General features: G+C 35.0%; 4 protein-coding genes across 4 annotated transcripts; 2 read left to right on the top strand and 2 right to left on the bottom strand.

The window, feature by feature from the left end:
* Positions 1-5,066: 5,066 nt before the first annotated feature.
* Positions 5,067-10,340, bottom strand: LOC139100057 (N-acetylgalactosaminyltransferase 6-like). Its single transcript, XM_070652653.1, has 3 exons — positions 9,445-10,340; positions 7,118-8,265; positions 5,067-6,271 (listed from the first exon to the last, which is right to left on the bottom strand). The coding sequence occupies exons 1-3, from the start codon at positions 9,523-9,525 to the stop codon at positions 5,566-5,568; spliced, it is 1,935 nt and encodes a 644-aa protein (XP_070508754.1). The 5' UTR covers positions 9,526-10,340; the 3' UTR covers positions 5,067-5,565.
* A 588-nt stretch (positions 10,341-10,928) lies between these two features.
* On the bottom strand, positions 10,929-11,930 carry LOC139100388 (E3 ubiquitin-protein ligase RBBP6-like). Its single transcript, XM_070653004.1, has one exon. The coding sequence runs from the start codon at positions 11,928-11,930 to the stop codon at positions 10,929-10,931; it is 1,002 nt and encodes a 333-aa protein (XP_070509105.1).
* An 899-nt stretch (positions 11,931-12,829) lies between these two features.
* LOC139100387 (uncharacterized) lies at positions 12,830-17,395 on the top strand. Its single transcript, XM_070653002.1, has 3 exons — positions 12,830-12,877; positions 12,936-13,384; positions 13,578-17,395. The coding sequence occupies exons 2-3, from the start codon at positions 12,943-12,945 to the stop codon at positions 17,393-17,395; spliced, it is 4,260 nt and encodes a 1,419-aa protein (XP_070509103.1). The 5' UTR covers positions 12,830-12,877; positions 12,936-12,942.
* A 1,315-nt stretch (positions 17,396-18,710) lies between these two features.
* On the top strand, positions 18,711-19,709 carry LOC139100386 (E3 ubiquitin-protein ligase RBBP6-like). Its single transcript, XM_070653001.1, has one exon. It carries the CDS (start codon positions 18,711-18,713, stop codon positions 19,707-19,709), a length of 999 nt encoding a protein of 332 aa, XP_070509102.1.
* The last annotated feature ends 208 nt before the right edge of the window (positions 19,710-19,917 follow it).

The raw sequence follows: 19,917 nt of genomic DNA, 5'->3' as shown, positions 1-19,917 counted from the left end.
AATTAGTAGACCAGAGGGTCGTCTCTCTTAATTGTACTTAATCATTTTTCTGTTATAATGTTGCTGTATGTGCTGGAATGTGGACATAGAATGAACTGAATGAATTGAGTGAACTGAATGAACTTCCATGATTGCTTTTAGGGTTTGTTAATATAGGGGGAATTTTTGGAATTTGCGGAATGATTAGGAATGCTTAGGAATGCTTATGAATGCTTAGGAAGGGTGATATGCAGGTTGGTGGGTGAGGTAGTGAGTTGTGCTACGCAAGGGGATATGGCAGCGTTGTAAGCTACACAAGAGGAGGGGAAAGGTGCTTCAAAGGGGTGTATTGAGGGTGGGATGTGGTTTGATGGTCAAATGGAAATAGATCATCAATTTCATCAAAAAAAAGGGAAGATGAAAAGCCTCAGGACGTTTTCAAGCCAAACTGAGACTCGAATAGGGCGCGGAGGTACTACTTAAGGGCATATCTAGGGGAAAAAGATATGTTTAGCGTTCTAAATATCCACATCTTTGGAATGAATATTTCAATTCGTTGAAAGAGTTGAGGGACGTCTCCATGCCAGAATGTGACTCAAGAGGGTAAGAGGAGCTACGTAGGGTCAGTTTGCAGGAAGGATGCAAGCTACACATGGGAGTATTCAGAGAATATTTGAGTTTTTTACGTTCAAGTTCTTCAATTCGTTGAGAGTGCAACTGTAGGGCTGAGAATCGTCCCCATTTCGGATTAAGTACCGAAGTAGGGAAAGGGTGCTACCCAGAGTCGTATTTAGGGAGGAAGAGATGCTACTCAGGTCTATATTCAATAGAGTCAGTGGATGTATGACAAAACTCCTCACTTTTTTGGAAATAATCCTTCGATTTATTAAAATTGCCCTTGAAGAGCTGAAAGGCTCCATCGCGGACTGAGACTTGAATTAGGAGTGGGAAAAAGGAAGAGATTAGATCATGCTATTCTTCAACCAGCTTCCTTCTTTACATCCATAGGGAGTTTCTGTCAAAATGTCAGATTTATAGCATTACATAACAAATGAACAGTCCCTTAGGACCAAGTCATCATCTCCATCTAACCATTCACATTACTATCCCACAAAATAAAGATCAAAATAAGCAAGCATGCTGCCACAAATCCAAAATGAAAATCTAGTTCACAAAACACAAAAAAAAAAAAACACAAAATTTATCCTTATTTTTTATCCATGTCTGTACAAACAATATCTCTACAGTTTTGTATGCATGACAAAGGAATGGAAATAGATGAGAACATGCTGTTGCACATTGTGTATGAGAAAGTTTTGTCATGACTAATTGAATGAATAGTATGAGACTCTAGTATGAAAATAGTTTTTGGATATAGAATGGAATGGAAATGTTTTTTCAAAGATAAACAAATTAAGTTTTTTTTTGGGTATGAAGGAATTTAAATTGCATTGGAAATGAAGTAAGTTTGGTGATTTAAAGGGAATTTTTGGGGTAAATAAGGAGGAACTACAGAGATACACCAAAAATTGAGGGTTTTTGTGTTACGCTGCTATAGAATCTGGTGGACTGGTGATCCTGGTGGTCTTTTGACGGCCAACCAAGTTTTACTGCATACATCAGCATCCTGGTAGTCAGGATGACATTAATCTGTAAGTTCTCAAGCAAAGGTATGACTGGACAGGTCAGACGCTCCTAAAACTAAATACACTACAGAAAGTGTCTTAACTGGGATGGATATACAATCTTGTTCCACAGCTTTTGATTGAAATCTGAGGAATCGACAAGGAATAAGATGCCCTGGTGTTCAACAAGCAATATGCCGCTGAATATTAATGCAGGAATGTCACTAAGATGTTAAAACAGAGAATTTGTACAAGCTTCATGATGTGGCCAGCCATAGAGTCAGGTGGAAGGCCTTTGGTACCAACCCAGGCTCCAAGTTCGTAGTCATGGTTCCAATAAGAAAGTAAGTAAAGAGAAATTTGGATTTCAATCCAGTATTACTTACTTACTTACTTACTTACTTACTTACTTACTTACTTACTTCACTGGCCGTACAGGTCAAGTGTGATCCATGACCTTCCGAATTCGGCGCTTTAAATTGGCTCTAACGCTTGCTACCGCTTCCAAATTACCAGTATCTTAAATCCTTACCCAAAAAAATTCCACAAATTTCTTCACAAAAAACATCTTAATTTTCCACAATTTTCGACAGTAACACCTTTCGCACCCACAGCAGCAGCAGCCTTAAAACAACATTTTCTCACGTCTCATTCACAATCACCCCATTCCATCAGCTACAACCTTTCAATCAATATGATGCTTGATAAATAACCTAAAGGTGATTATCCTTACTATATATTTTTAAGAACTCAATTTTCCATCATTTTAACTTCTTCATTTATCGTAAAGCACATCCAACAAAGAAGCACAAAAATTTTTTTTTGTGGATTAAATTTCACGCCTTTTCATTTTCCAACATAAACAACAAGGCAAGGCATGGCAAGGCGAGAGAAAAAGGTAAGAAGAAGAAGATGGAGGTAAAAGTTTTTACAGACATTGACTTCAGATGTACAGCACACACAAAAAGAAGAAGGTGATGAACTTGAAAAATGAATTTCTTGGGACTCATTTATGGGAAAAAAAAGAATGGAAGTGAAGAAGAAGACTATAAATTGCAGAATAAGCAGAAAGCATCTCAATTTTTGAAGTGGAAATGAATGAATAATTTTTATGTGCATGAAGAGCAGCTTTCATTGTTGATTTTGGACGATGCTTTTGTGGTTTCGTGAAATGGGGTTAAAATATTTATTGAGAGAAGATTGGAATGGATTATTATTGAATTTGGAATTTTGTGGGGGATTTGGATGGTCAATATTAGGTTGGTTGAATTGGTTAGTTCAGCTTTGTTTGCTTAAGTGCTGTAATTTGTGTTCTTATGAGTGGATTAGGTTACAATTCAAAGCTTTCTACTTGATTCTGTTGCTGGTTGCTGACTCTGTCACCTAGTTTGTCACAAAGTCTCTATCTACACGTTGAGCTGACTTCTTTCATTACTATTATGCGTCTTGAATCTTTTGGAGCTCTTGACCGCCATTGTCCTTACAGATTCCATCAAAAGACTCAAGAGTGCAACAGACTTGTGATTCTATCTCAGCATTGGCATTATCTCTGCCATTCTTCCTTCGAAGTGTATATTCTATCCAGCCGTGCTTCCTCATCTGTGCATCTTTATTGATGCCCTGTTGACCTGCTGATTGAAGAAGCTTCTCATTAGAGGGTTAATCCTCTTCTCATCTATCTTCTTCTCTATGGAACTCATTGTTTTACATTGACCGAGATCAAGACTGAGTCAGTTCAAGTCTGAGTCCGAGTCCGAGTCTGAATCTGAGTCTGAATCTGAGTCTGAGTCAGTTCGAATCCGAGTTCAAGTTTGAGTCCGTATCCTAGTCCGAGTCCGAGTCTAAGTCCGATTCCGATTTCGATTCCGAGTCTGAGTTTGAGTCTGAGTTCTAGTCCGAGTTCGAGTCCAACTTTGAGTCCGATTCTGATTCTGATTTCGATTTCGATTCTGATTCCGAGTCAGAGTCTGAATCTGAGCTAGAGTCTCAGACCGAGAATGAGAGCGAAGCCAGTTCTAAGGGAGTAAAGGACTTGCTTTGTAGATTTGAACATTTCTCTCAAAAAACTCATGAAAAATAATCGAAAATTTGTCCAAAAAATGGGTTATTTGTCCATCAAACCACCCTCATCCCCCCACCTTCCTGTGAACATCTCCTCACCCTTCAATCAACCTTCAAAAAAATCAAATTAATAATTCAAAATTGAGGATTCTCAATTAGAGATATTACAAAACCAAACAAAACAATCATAATAGTCAATGCCGAGTCATAAAATATTCAAAATAGAACTATGGAAAAAAAAAATCCAATTCATTCCACAATGGAACTAAAAATAAAAAGTTTATTGATCCCCCACTTCTATCCTCAATTTCTGAAAAGAATGTCTAATGTATGATGAGAAGGGTTAAATTTACGAAGAATAGAACAAAAACAAAAAAAAAAGTTGTAAAAGTCAAAAAATAATGAAAAGGTTTTTTTTTTTACGATCGTTATCTCCAATTGAGTGTGTGTGCTGCAATCTGAAACTTTTTTGAACTTTTTTTTTTCTCTTGTGCTCTACACATTTTCACTTTATTGATTTATTTAAACGAAACGAATTGAAAAATAGTTGAAAAGTTTTTTTTTCACTTCTTTTTTGCTCTTTTTGAGGAAATGAAGAAGAATGAGTGAATAAAGGTGGTTTGGAAGTTTATGGGCTGTTGAGGGACTTGAACGCACTTAGTCAAGTAACCAAACAATAAGTCAGGTATTCAATCATCTAGTCAAGTAATCAATCATCTAGTCAAGTAGAAAACTATCCAGTCAAATAGCCAACCATCAAGTCAAGTAGCCAACTTAGTCGAGTAGCCAATTTAGTCAAGTAGCCAACTCAGTCAAGTAACCAATCATCCATGCAAGTAACCAACCAATTAGTCAAGTAGTCAACCACTCATTCAACTAGTCAAGTAGCCAATCATCTAATCAAGTAGCCAATCATATAGTCAAGTTGCAAACTATCCAGTCAAGGAGTCCAACCATCCAGTCAAGTAGTCTAACCATCCAGTCAAGTAGCAAACCACTCAGTCAAGTGGCCAATGATTTAGTCAAGTAGCAAACTATCCAGTCAAGTAGCCAACAAACAAGTCAAGTAACCAACCACCTAGTCGAGTAACAAGTCACCCAGCCAATAAATCAATTAGCCAGCAAACCCAAAAAAATGAAACATCAAACTCAATTTTCCGTAATAAATGCTCCAAAAAAGGTAAATTTAGAAGATAAGTTAAACTTGATGATGAACACAAATAGTCTGGAAAAGAAGAATCAATAAAACTTTTTAAAGAATCTGAAAACTAAATAAAATTGGAAGTTTAAAAGTTGTTTTTTATTGTAGAATATTTGATTAAAATTGATAGGGTCAATCGGAATCAAATTGATTGTCATGATATGACTTTTTTGTGAATTTTAATTGAATTAAGTTCCGCATTTTAATTTGGTTTAAATTGACAATTTTATTGACTATAAAATGAGTATTTGGGAAGGGTTCGGACATGATGTACAGGTCTGCAGTTTTCTATTCTAGCTACTTGACTGGGTGACTTGTCTGATTACTTGACTGGGTGACTTGACTTACTACTTGACTGGATTGTTGTTTACTTGACTTTGTAGTTGGCTACTTGACTAAATGATTTGCTACTTGACTAGATGGTTGGCTACTTGACTTAGTGGCTGACTACTTGACTTAGTGGTTGGCTACTTGACTTGATGGTTGGCTACTTGAATGAGTGGTTGGCTACTTGACTTGATGGTTGACTACTTGACTGGTTGGTTGGCTACTTGACTTAGTGATTGGCTACTTGACTTGATGGTTGGGTACTTGACTGGATGATTTGCAACTTGACTAAGTGACTGGGTTGATTGAACTGGTTGACCTGCAGATCTGCAGTTTCGTCCGAACCCTCAATTATTCACAATTTTAACAAATCTACAGTCCATTCTGCCTCATAATCCTATACTCATACGGATCATAAATATCAAATCCACTAACCGTCCATGTCCTCAACGCCGTCTCATTCATCATACCAAATTTCCATTTTTGTGTCAATGAATTTTCATCACATTTTGACAAAAAAATTGCATCATTTTCAGTCTTTTCAATATCCATATCCAGACATTCATCATTAATATCACCACCAAAGCGAATTTGTTGTGTATCCATGTCATAACGAAAATATTGATTACCCTGATGATGATGACAAATGTTTGTTAAAAGCATCCCTTTTTCATTCTTATCAAGACAAAACATTGTATTTTTTATTTCAATATCACGGAAGTGCCTTAATGTAAAAAATTGTGTATCATGTGGATTTTCGAGATCTGCTGCACATGGATATAAACCTAATTCATTTCCCGTATCCTTTGCATATGTATCAATACAAATTTCAGGTTCATATAAACTTTGTATAGCACCGGATGCAAATGCTGGATAGTCAATGAATGGAAAGTATTCAAGCATGTCTGGTGCAACTGTATTGATAAAATATGAAAATGGTTTACATTGAAGTTTCTTTCGAATTGATTGTTGGTATGAGATGTCACCATGATCGACATTTTTATAACGTTCTGGATTACGCATGTAGACATATTCTTTGTATTCGTCCATCCATACTTCGGCTACGCGTTTGTAGTTTCTGTGGAAATTAAATGGAGTGATTATTAGATTGGATATTAAGTTGGGGAGGGGTAAGGCAGTGGTGGGCAACCTTTTTTGAGTCATTGGACCCTTTTGTGACAAGCATACTTGTGTGATGTGGCACATACGTTGCTCACCACCTGACAACTTGTGTATCATGGCACACACGTTGTCCACAACTTTATTAACACTTTTATAGCAACCATACTCATGTGCCGTGGCACACAGGTTGCCCACAACTGTATTAACAACTTTGTAACAAGCATAATTATGTGACGTGCCACACAGGTTGCCCACAACTGTATTAACACCGTTGTAGCAAGCATACTCATTTACCGTGGCAAACAGGTTGCCCACAACTGTATTAACACCTTTGTATCAAGCATACTTGTGTGTCATGTTACAAAGATTGCCTACAACTGTATTAACACCTTTGTGACAAGCATACTCATGTGTCGTGGCACATAGGTTGCCCACAACTGTATTAACACTTTTATAGCAACCATACAAGTGTATCACGGCACATAAATTGCTTACAACTGCATTAACACCTTTGTAGCAACCATACTAATGTGCCACAGCACACAGGTTGTCCATCACTACTCTAAAGTAGCCCCCAAAGACTATCCTAGTAAGTCATGTGCACGTGTGTCATTAGACTGCTTCAGTGGCCTGTCTACACCATACCGTACCTTCCTACTACTTCAAACATCATCCACAGCACAATCACATGACATACATCACAAAACAATTCAAATCACATCCCCATTAAATCCACAATTCATGCCTTTATCTCCTTTATGTCATCCCCAATTTCCAATTCCCATAATCCCAAAATACTCACATTGATAAAAAGTCAGTTCCTTTTCTATCGTCCTCAAACGGCATCGATCCTCTATAAACATGCCCGACTCTCGAGCACGGCACATCGTACATCTCACCACCGCATAGCCAAATTTTAAAGCTCAATTCATACTGCTCACCACCCCATATATCCAATTTGTTATCATAACCGCCAAGTTCCCAAAAGAATTTTGCTGAAATGGCAAAAAGTCCACCAGCCATAACCGGCGATGGAAAGAGATCGGTCGGTCGATGCTGAAATCCAGGCTGTAATTCCAATTTTCGATAGTTTAAATGCCAATCGAATACCCCACGGGATCCTTCATCCTGTATCACATATTCGAATGTCTTAAATTCAATCACATCTATAAATGGACATGTGCATACACGATAGTTAACAGCTATTGGTTCGAGTAATGGCGGTAGCCAATTTGTATTTGGTTCGGTGTGGGAGTCAAGGAAGATTAAAACATCGCCGATAGCTGCACGTGCACCAGTTAATCTAGCGGCAATAAGTCCGGACCGTGCTGGAAGTTCGAAAAGCTTGACGAGATTTTTTGGGAAGTTTGATGCTAAGTAAGCCTTAAGGTCATCGTATAAAAATTCTTTGGTTGACCGGTCATTGACTAAAATGACTTCTTTAAGCAGTTCCGGTGGACTTCTGTTGACGACTGAATGAATTGTCCGCAATAAAGTACTTAAATGTTCATTATAAAATGGAATGACAACACTGACTGTTGGCAATTCCTTTAAATATCTCAACTTCCAACAATCCTTATGCCTTAAATCCGCAACACTTCGATTGACTGAAATCTTATCAGATATTAATCCATAATATCCATTTTCATCAAATAAACGCTGATTCAGTTCCTCTTCATCCTCAGGCACACTGTCAATTCCTTTACCATTCTCACCGGGACCCGTACGTGACTTTTCAAGATTAATTGCTATATAGTCATGCCAATCAACTTTGATGTTGTCTTTATTGTGTTCGGTACGAAAAAATGATGACAATGGCTCAAAATAAATGAAATTTTGGTCAACGCGCAGTGGCTCGTTGTTGTATTCGATGACTTTAATCATTACCATAAGTGTAAAGAAGAAGATGATGAAGAAGACGATTAATGTCTCGATGACACAGCGTGGTGACTGAAATATATGATATTGAATATTTATTAGAGAATGTTTGGTTTAATTAGATTTGAGGATGTTTAAAGGAGATTATATGATTTATGTCAGAGTCATTAAAGGTGATTTAATGGAAAAGGAACTTCCTTTACTGAGATTCTTTCCATATGCGGCAATGGGCCCCCTTGCGTCAAGGAAGTAAGTAAGTAAGTTATTGAGATTCATCATTTTAAAGGTCAAATGAAAATCAAAGAATGAAAAGTGCTATTCCTATTACACGTGGAAGTTCAATTATCACACTTTATTTTGAAATGATGCAGCTACGGCAGCGTAAAGGTTATGTAAATATTGACATGACTGAAAGGTTATCGGTGTATATTTATATGGAATTTTACATAAGTAATATGAGATAGTTGATAGCTACGTAATGGCATCAAAGACAACTTGGCATAGAACAGTGGTGAGCAACTTTTTGCCTGTCGCGGCTCATTTTGGTAGTAAGCCGCGATTGAAATCTAACATACCATACTGTTCATGACATTGCCAAAGCTTTCAGCGACACATTAGTGTGTCGCGGCACACAGGTACAGTATCCTACTCCACTTCCCACCCCACCCACAAAAAAATTTCTGGCTCGCTTCTTGATAGAAGGCATTTTGCCGCAATTTAAGAGATCATTCGCTCTATTTACAATGTAATGGTGGGCAACCTGTGTGTCAAGAAATGTTTAGGGTGTGTCATGAAATCTCAACTCGATTCCGTACAAAAATTTTCATTTGAAGCGACTTCAAGGTCTTTAATTCAGTTAGAAATTAGGTTTATATACACCGGAAGGCCTACGGAACAAATATGTCGAATAATCATGATTCAGGCGTTGAGTTAATTTTAGATTTGAATTTATAGCTTTTAACTTGAGGCTGGATCTAGCCTGATGCCGAATTTCACCATATCTGACTCCTGAGTTTGAGCCACACCATCCTGGTGTCAAATTTCAATGTCATGTGCTTTTCGATAGATTTGGGAAGACTCCAAGGAGTCGGACACCATCAATCGGACTCTAAGGTCCAGACTTTATTCGAAAAAGTGACGTGCGGAACCCACAAGTTTCGGATTCCAAATTGGAGTCATTCCAACTCTGCTTTCCAGTCACGAGCACAATCAATTGACCAAAAAAAGCTTTAAAGCTTGTCTAAAACTCACCTTAAGTAAATTAATTTTTCTAAGTTTAATCAACAACTGCCTTTTAGTCCACATTCTTCTCGGTTTGCAGCGATGCAGCATAACACAAAAATTTATTGATTTAAATTTATTTACAAATATTATTTTAAATATGCACAGTAGCTTGATAATATCAAGTTTATGTTTATTTCTGTATTATATGTTCATTTTAATGACTCTGAAATTGTTGTTGCTGGATATCCAGCAGATACAGTCTCTGATTTTTTGTGGTTTATTCACAATTAATTGGATTTTTTGGTATTAAATTTAATTATTTTGTGCTTTAATTTTTAACTGTTTAATTGTCCACTTGTCACTATACTGAAATGCTGTCAGAATTTGCTTCTTTGTTGCTATTTCACCATAATCATGTCTGAATCTTGATGGCTGTTAAAGCTAGATTCCATAATTTTACGTCATGGATACAAAGTCGTTTTGTCACAAAAAAAGCAACTTTTTATTAGCATTTTGACATTTAAGCCGATAAACGGCCTTGGAATAATTTTGTTGTTGTTGCTGATTTAAGCTTGAAGATGATGTGAGTTGTGTACAGCTGATTGTGGTTGGATATGAGAGGATTTTTGTGTATTTGATGAATTTTGTAGCCAAATTTTGGATTTTTTGGCTCAATTTTGATTTTTTTTAGATTATTTTGAGTTCAATTGCTTCTAAAATGTCGGTAATAAGTCACACAATGCAGCATAAATCTACAACATCACTGTTCAATTTACCACAAATAGTTCCAAACTTCAACAATTAAAAATCTCAATTTTAACTAATTAAATCCAAAAATTAACAAAAAATTTGTCAAAAAAATAATCAAAAAAATTAACAAAAAATTCACACAAAAAACGAGTCAAGTCACATCTTAATGACTGAATGGCCGCACGATATCTGAAAATAGAAATAAATTATCATATTTGATATTTCACTCTCAGTTTCATTGGGTCAAATCGGTGTTGCAAAGCTGAAGATGAAGACGAGAAAAAGAAGAAGAAAAAATGTTGAATTGACAATAAAAAAATCTTCTTTTTTTTCAACTTTTTGTCTCTCTTTCTTGTCTTCGTTGAACTGTTGGATATGGAGATGATTTGCGTTATGAGGAAAAAGAGCAATAGAGTCAGATGAAAAGCACTTTGAAGCAATCTAGGCTCCTATGTCGCTTACTCAATCCCCCCAACTGCCAACAATTACTGTGAAATTTCAACTGACTTTCTGAATCAGTAAAAAAGCTCTTGGACGTCCGAAGAGCTCTTGATAGAGATAGGATGACGCTTGGTATCGGAAATTGGCAAGTGGAAACCAGCGATAGAGTCATTGAGTGTGGAATTTCAACTTAAAATCTAATTAAGAACTCAAATTTTCTAATTATTTTTAATACAAATTTAATTTATTCCAGGCTTAAAATTTAATTTTTTTATACAAGCTTAACTTTTTATTAATTGTCCTTTAATCCATGCTTCCATCTAAGCCATTCTTGATGACATCCCATTATTTCGTCCATATTTGATAAAACAACTTCCATTGACTTTCTGTGCCTTTTCAACATTCATCCTCATTTCGATGTCTTCCTTAAGCATTCCTGGATAAATGAACTTTTCATCACATTTTGGACAGTTCGAATCGTCTGATTCCACAAGCTGAATTACAGCACATTCATGACAATAGATTGTTTTACAGCATGGCATTGTGACTGGATTCCTGAAAATGTCTTTACAGAGGCTGCAATATAAATTCTTTGGAATTTGATAACTTTCAACTTTTTGGATGTTAATCTGCTGTTGCTGACTTTCTGTCTTGTTCCTTAATGACATTGGAATTCCTGTCATTTTCTTTGATTCCTGACGTGGTGCTTTTGGGGCTTTAGGATCATATCTGACTGGTTTTGTGACTACAAATGTGCAGTGACGAACAAAATGTCCAGGAACGTGACATTTACGGCAGATATAACCACGTGGTGGAGCTGAGAATCTACATTGTGGCTGAGTTTGGTAATTTGTATACTCGAATGTACTTTGCATCATCATTGCGAAGATTTTCTCTTCCTCAGTTCCTTTCATGGTCGTTAAATCTTGGAAAACTGGTGCGGATGTCTTGTTTGTTGCAGGTCTGATTGGTGCAGCTGACTTGACTGTGCTGATTGCTGCAAATGTATTGGTTGTGTTGATTGGTGCTGTTGGAACTTCCTGATTGTAATTTTTGATGAATTTCTTTGTTTTTCCAGATGGATTTGCTCCTGGAACTCTCATGACTACTACAGATGTATTTTTAGGTACCAAGTCTGTATCTTCGGTGTATTTGTCGCTGTTTGATAAATTTGAAATCATCAAGTCGACATATTCACTACGGCCAAGCTTTCTTTGGCTGTAAATCTCCTTCTTAATGTCAGCGACTGAAATGTTAGTTCCAGTAAATAAAATTTGACTGAAACTGTTTTCAGACTTGAACTTGTATCTGATGCAATTCATTATTGGACTTTTTGATTAATTTCTTGGATGTCTATTACAGATTTTGATTTGTTGATGCTTAGTTATGAGTAACTGATGATTGATTTGATCGTTGTTGTGTAACTGAAGTTCAGTGACTGTTGAATTGTGTAATTTTTGGTCACTATTTATTGCAAATTGGTTTGTGTAATCCCAATGAGATTCTCAGTATTTTGGTACCTGAATACCCAAAAGTTTAGGTTTGTTTGTTGTTCTTTTTGAATCTCAGATCTTCTAAGATCTTCTGAGTCAGATCCAATTCTTTAGAAAATTATGCAATTGTAGAAATAAAAATTGCGATTGTGATCATTGTGAAAATACTGTCAACATATCAGCGTGACTCACAAGCGAAAGATCACAATAGAGTCAAATGGAAAGCATTTTGTAGCAACCTAGGTTCCAAATCTGAGCATGACTCCAGTAAGTAATGAAATAAACCCTGGCAGCCTCGTGATCAAGACAGCATTGCTGAGCTGGCCTTTTGTGTCCAATAAAACAGTAAAATATCACAAATTCTACACTTTTATTTCTGATATTGAACCAGAGCCAAAATAACAATTAAAATATTTATCAATTTATCGTCAAATTGATACTTCAATTAAATACTCTATTGATTACTCATAAAATGATATCATGACACAAGCGGAAATGGCAACTTAACTTGATTTGAACGTTCAATCGAATATGATGTCACGGATTTGGTTGATGCATTCAAAATCCGGGAATATGTCAGAGAAACGATTTTGTACCGAATTTTGGATCGATTAAACGAGTTGTGCATAGTTTGCAGGGCTTCTTTTTGGCCGATGTACTTAAGCATTGTCCCTAATATACAAAATAACCCTAAAAATATTTTAAAACTCAGTATTTCTTATTATTTCGGTGTGTTTGGTGCTTGTTTCATTTAGCATTAGTATTAATCGTTTAAGGTACTTAGTACTTTTATACTGCATATAATTTTTGACTATTCTTTAAATTTTTCTTCAGCATTAACATGTTAAATATAATAAAAATTGACATTCCAAGAGATAGCATCGACTTTGCAAGAAAAATTGCATCAAAATTTACACAAATTCAACCAAAAAATTTCACTCTTCAAATTGAAAATGTTCCGACTATGCCTATAGCTCTGGAATTGATTTTACAAAACTGGTTCAAGTCAGAGATCAACATTTTATCAAATTTAATAGCCATCGTACTAAAAATTAGTGAAAATATTGACGAAAAATTTAATGATAATCAACAATTAATCAATTTGACCTTCAAGGAACCAATTTTGATTTGCTTCCAATCAACAGTCGGTGGATGTGATAGTAAAATATTTTGGAAGATGGATGGTTGTACTTATTCAGTTTTCATCGATAAGGATAAAAATGGTGAAATTTGTACATTCTGCAATGAGTTTCTTACGACAGCAATTAGTGGAAATAAATCTGGTAAGTAAGAATTATGGGTTTTGGCTATGAGCTGTAGGGCTGCACTTTCCTGTATTTTAGACAGACATGATTTCAGTTTTCGGATGTACCTTATAGTTCGTCCAAGACTGTAGGTCTGAGTTGTACTTTAGGGAAACAGGCCGGTTCCACTACCTTAATTTACTTAATTTGACTAATTTTTATTATTTTTTAGGAATTTTACAGCAATTTAGTAAGAAAAGCAGAATAAAGCTTCATGAAATTGGTACCAACAATGGACAGAACCTCCTATCTCTTGCTATTAGTAACAATCATCCAAGTTTAGTTCAAAAGCTCATCCAACATGAATTTAATGTTGATGCAGTTATCGATCAAGCCTGGAATATGTACACTAAAGCTCATGATAATCCAGCACAGCAGCAAAATGCAAATAAAATCGTTATGGCACTTTTTAAAGCCAATTCAACATTTCCAAAAGATTTCGAGTACAGCAATGCATCAAAAGAGATGCAGGAATTTGCTGACATGTGCTTAAATCTACACGAAAATGTCAATAATAATGACTTTGCTGCAATAGAACTGACAATTAATGAATATCCAAAATTATGTCATTTTTATAATTTAAAAAATGAATCTTTAGTGTCGCATGCTTTAAAGTCTAAAAAATTTGAGATTCTCAAGCTCCTCAAGCATGGAATTAGTATTGGATGTCATGAAGATCTTGACGAAATTTATGAAAATATGGAAGAATTTCACCGGATCCAACTACGATCCATAAACAAAAGTAATGCATTAGAATATCCAGAAATGCATTTGATCATCCTCAGAATCAAATCCAGGATCGGAATTCATGATCAATTCTCACAAAATCATTGGAAATTCATCGACGAAGCTTTTGGAACTCTCAATAAAAATGAATATTGCTCAAAAATCCTCCAAATTGCAGCATTGTCGCAGAAGCTTAACATCATCTTTGATATGAACAATGACACATCCTACTACATGGATCCAACAGCTAGCTATCCAAGTAAAGGAATTATTCATGAAAATGGAACAATTTTTATTGGTGCAAAGGACTTGACAGACGATAATAAAAAGTATGAAATATTCGGTGTCCTAGCTCATGAGTTGTGTCATTATGCTGTCTATACAGCATTTATGAATCGAAATTTTGATCCATTTCCAGTTGGTGACAGTGTCCAAAAGGCAAGATACATTAATCAAGTCATGGTTCAGTGTAGGAAGCTGAAAAACAACGAAAGAATTGTATCAAATGTCTTTAAATGTTATGCTGACAATGAGCAAGCATCCGAGTTGATCGTGGCAGTTCCTCAAATGTTAATGATGTACCTTAAGCATCCAAAGCAGCTTAAAAGAAGACAGAAAATATTTAAAAATCTTTTTAAATACAGTAAGGATGTTGTTGAGTCAGAATTTGATGCAGCACTGCCAATATTAAAAATGTTGGAAGATCCAAAGCAGTCATTGACATTTGATGACCTAACTGAGCCAATGAAGGCTAAAATTTTACATTCAAAATTGACTTTTCAAGGACATGAAGCGTCATTTTTTGATGTTATTGGACATGACACAGACATACTTAAATGTCTAACAGCAAAAAGGATACGTGATGTGCTGTTGCATAATAAAAGCTTAATTATTGGAACTGACATGAATGTCGTCCACAACATGACTTTGAGGACATTTTATGACAACAAAATGAGCAAAAAGGAACCAAAAAGTTCTATTAATTATTGCGAAACTTTTAACTACAGCTCTATAAAGACCATAACGGAAATAAGAGAAAATTACAAAAATTCCAAAGTCTTCATCCTTGCTGATCATGCAGGAACTGGAAAAACGACATTTTTAAAATATTATTCAGCAATGTTAAAAAGTGAAAATGTGAATTTTTGGGTCTCATTCATAAATTTAAGGTACCAAAGTGACATTTTTAAGGCACATGACTCAAACAACCTCAATCTCAACACGGTCCTCGACATTTTAAGTCAATTTGTTGATAATGAGTCAAAAGTTGAGGAAAATATTTTTAAAAATTTGTTCCTTAATGGAAAAGTCATTTTGATGCTTGATGGAGTTGATGAAGTATGTCCAAAATATAAGGACATTGTCATGGATATGCTGAACATTTTAAATAAGTCCGAGACCAATAACGAATTGTGGATCTCAACAAGACCACATTACAGTCAGCAATTAAGTGATATCTTTTGTGTTCCTGCATTCCGCTTTGTTCCATTCACAAAAATGGAATTGGAAGGTATAGTTCTTAACATCCTCGATCAAAAAGGCAAAACCAGCATCGAAGATAAGACAAAATATGTGACACAATTTATGGACATTTTTTGGACATATTCAGTCATGCAATCATCAAATATATTCATGATTAATATGATTGCAGGACTGTGCATTGATGAGTTAATTGACTATACATCAACAAGCATGTATGGACTTTTTGAGGTTATGATTCATAAGCAAAAATCTGATTTTGGCAGCAAAATTCACAATGAAAATTGTGACTTAAAAGTTGAACTTACTATCTGGAAAGTCTATACGATATTTTCACTTTTATTACTAATTGGAGATGAGTATGAAGCACAACTTGGATTCAAACTTAGTGAATTGGACATAATGACAAAATGGATTAAGGAACAGCACTTGTGGACATCAGATGTGATTCAACGTTATGGATTCCTTAATGTTGATTTAAAATCCAACTCAATTGACTTTATGCACAGGATTTATGCTGAATATTTTGTGGCTGAATATTTAATTAAATTTATTTTTGATGACAACAAGTCAGTCAGCGATGAGGAAATTGGAAGAAAATTCAAGCTATTTGAGTTGGTTTTGAGTAAGCAATTTAGAGGAATTAGTAGCTTTATCTTTACTTATGTTGAGATTGATGCTAAATTTAAGGAATTGAGTTATTGTCCAAAAATTAAGGATTTAATCATTAAAGCTGTTAAAAGGATTAATGTGGATATATTTATGCCTATAACTGATGATCATAAGTCAATTTATAACTTTACTGATGCTCTGGATTCCTTTAAAAGCTACACAAGTATAGTCCAGCTAGACAATGAACTGTCATCAATATTATGGCACTTAAATCAGCAAGACAGCGTTTTTCATCAAATTATTCGTAGTCGTGTAGCCTTTGACTTGAATCTTTGGGATATTACACTTCTGGCACAGTTATGCTTCGGTCCTAATTGGCATGAAAGGTTCAATAAAAGTGGAATTAATTTGATAACTGATGAGGAACTTGATAAATTTGAGCATAGTCATTTATGGCCAGTCATGTGGAAAAATGACAAAAATTTACTTAAATTTTGTGACTTAATTGACAAAAATTACAATTTGGATGATAAAATGAGATTCTATAGCAATCAATTTAGGCTGAAATTGGTGTATAATCAAAATATATGGAAGGAAGTCTTTGCTAGAATTAAAAATTCAATTGATATAAAGTCATATGCTGTGTTAATTATGGGACAGCCTAACTATTATGTAATATCAATAGAAATGCTTATATTCATCCATAAAGAAGTTGAAGAGATTTTTGGGTATGAAAAAGCAGCAATTAATGAACTTTTATTTAAGGATTTATGCTGGACATCATCGCCACTTGGATTTGGACTTGATTCCAAAAATCACGAAATCTTTAGCTTAACAATTAATTTTTATAATAAATATAAGAATTCTAATGATGATTTGAAGGAATTGCTGATGATTTGTGATGAATATCATTTTATTAGGGCTATTAAGTCTGAACTTTATAAGAAATTTAAGGAATATATTCAGACTATTTTTGGACATGATATTTCAAAAATTGCTGAAAAATTTGAAACATTTTTTAAAGAAAAAATTCAATTTCAATTTTATTTTGACATTTCTGAAAAATATTTGGAAAATTTTAACGATTTTTTAAATTTTATATTTTGTAATGATGAACAGAAGATTAAAGCATTAATAAATGGGAAATATAAAGTGTCACAATATTCAGATTAAATGGGATCTGTGGCTTACAATCTAAATAAGAACGCAGAATTTTTTAATTATTTTTAATACATAATTGTGAGTTATGACCTCTCAATGGTCACGCCTGAAGTTGACTCTATCGCTAACTTCCACTTGCCACTTTGGAAGCTTCCTGGTTTAATGCTAATTAAGCATCCTCGTGAGCATCAAACTTACCTTGATCTGAAACTCAAAAATTCACATTAACCCATTTTTAGCCAAACGACTAATCAGCCGTTCAATTACCATAATTTAGAGCTCATCAAATCAGTATTTAATGTTAAGAACAATTTCTATCATAAATATGAAATATGCCGTCTCGAAAAACACGTAAAGTAATTGAAATTCCATTCCATTCAACGTATAAAATTCTAATTAAATGACAATTTTTTTGTTTCCATCCGACAGACATCTTATGATATTTGAGCGCCTCAAAATAAGAGATTGGAATGAAAATGATTTTTTAATTTAGGAAATTCCTAAACGTCGACAAATCTGCGATGATGATGATACAATTTATTAATTTTGAAGATTTTTTCATGTTGCGATGGTTATTAAATTAAATTTTTTGGTATGTTATTTTTGGATTATTATGAATACTTTAAAAATACACTGGATGTGGACCTTGAATTAAATTTGAAATTGTTAACTGAGCATGGATAGTTAAGGAGCGTGCCCTCATTAGTAGGTAAAGGTAAGAGTGACGCTTAAGAAGATGCCTAATTAGCATTAAACCAGTAAGCTTCCTGATACCGAGACCCTCCCGATTCTGGTCATCAGAACTTGTCAAACCGAGACTTCCAAATTAGCATTTGAAAGCCAGCGATAGAGCAAACTTCAGGCTACATCTATGGGAGTTCATGGATCACAATTCATTTTTATGGACTAATAACTAAGTAAGTTAGAATGCCGGCATGAGTTTGGTCTGAGGCTGAATTTTTACGAATCTGACACGAGCTTAGAGTTACGCTGATATGTTGTCAATTTTTCCCAATGATCCCAAATTCAATTCTTATTTCTACAATTGATTAATTTTCTAAAGAGTTGGATCTGACTCAGAAGGTCTCAGAGGATCTGAGATTCACAATCTCAACTTTCGGATATTCAGGTACCAAAGTACTGAGAATCTCATTGAGATACACAAACTAATTTACAATAAATAGTGATTCAAAAATTACACAATTCAACAGTCACTGAACTTCAGTTACACAACAACAATCTAATCAATCATCAGTTACTCATAACTCAGCATCAACAAATCAAAATCTTTAAAAGACATCAAAAAATTAATCAATCACGTCCAAGAATGAATTGCATCAGATACAAGTTCAAGTCTGAAAACAGTTTCAGTCAAATTTTATTTACTGGAACTAACATTTCAGTTGCTGACATCAAGAAGGAGATTTACAGCCAAAGAAAGCTCGGACGTAGTGAAAATGTTGACTTAATGATTTCAAATTTATCAAACAGCGACAAATACACAGAAGATACAGACTTGGTACCCAAAAATACATCAGTAATAGTCATGAGAGTTCCAGCAGCAAATCCATCCGGAAAAACAAAGAAATTCATCAAAAATTATAATCAGGAAGTTCCAACAGCACCAATAAACACAACCAATACATTCGCACCAATCAGCACAGTCAAGTCAGCTGCACCACTCAAACCTGCGACTAACAAGACATCCGCACCAGTTTTTCAAGATTTAACGACCATGAAAGGAACTGAGGAAGAGAAAATCTTTGCAATGATGATGCAAAGTACATTCGAGTATACAGCTTACCAAGTTCAGCCACAATGTAGATTCTCAGCTCCACCACGTGGATATGTCTGCCGTAAATGTCACGTTCCTGGACATTTTGTTCGTCACTGTACATTTGTAGTCAATAAACCAGTCAGATATGACCCAAAGGCCCCAAAAGCACCACGTCAGGAATCAAAGAAAATGACAGGAATTCCAATGTCATTAAGGAACAAGACAGAAAGTCAGCAACAGATTAACATCCAAAAAGTTGAAAGTTATCAAATTCCACAGAATCTCTATTGCAGTATCTGTAAAGACATCTTCAGAAATCCAGTCACAATGCCATGCTGCAAAACAATCTATTGCCACGAATGTGCTGTAATTCAGCTTGTGGAATCAGATGACTCAAACTGTCCAAAATGTGATGAAAAGTTCATTTATCCAGGAATGCTTAAGGAAGACATCGAAATGAGGATGAATGTTGAAAAGGCACAGAAAGTCAATGGAAGTTGTTTTATTAATTATGGACGGAATAATGGGATGTCATCAAGAATGGCTTAGATGGAAGCATGGATTAAAGGACAATTAATGAAAAGTTAAGCTTGTATAAAAAAAATTAAATTTTAAGTCTGGAAATAAATTAAATTTGAATTAAAAAATTTGAGTTTTTATTTAGATTGTAAGTTGAAGATCCACACTAAGTGGCTCTATCGCTGGCTTCCACTTGCCAATTTCCGATAACATCCGCCAGCATCTGAGGCAGTTCCAT

This window comes from Chironomus tepperi, unplaced genomic scaffold (assembly GCF_022539635.2).
Source record: "Chironomus tepperi strain 1889 unplaced genomic scaffold, CSIRO-AGI_Ctep_v1 contig_58, whole genome shotgun sequence".
Taxonomy (NCBI): domain Eukaryota; kingdom Metazoa; phylum Arthropoda; class Insecta; order Diptera; family Chironomidae; genus Chironomus; species Chironomus tepperi.
Note: the sequence above shows the minus strand (reverse complement) of the source record. Positions and strands in the feature narration are given on the sequence as shown.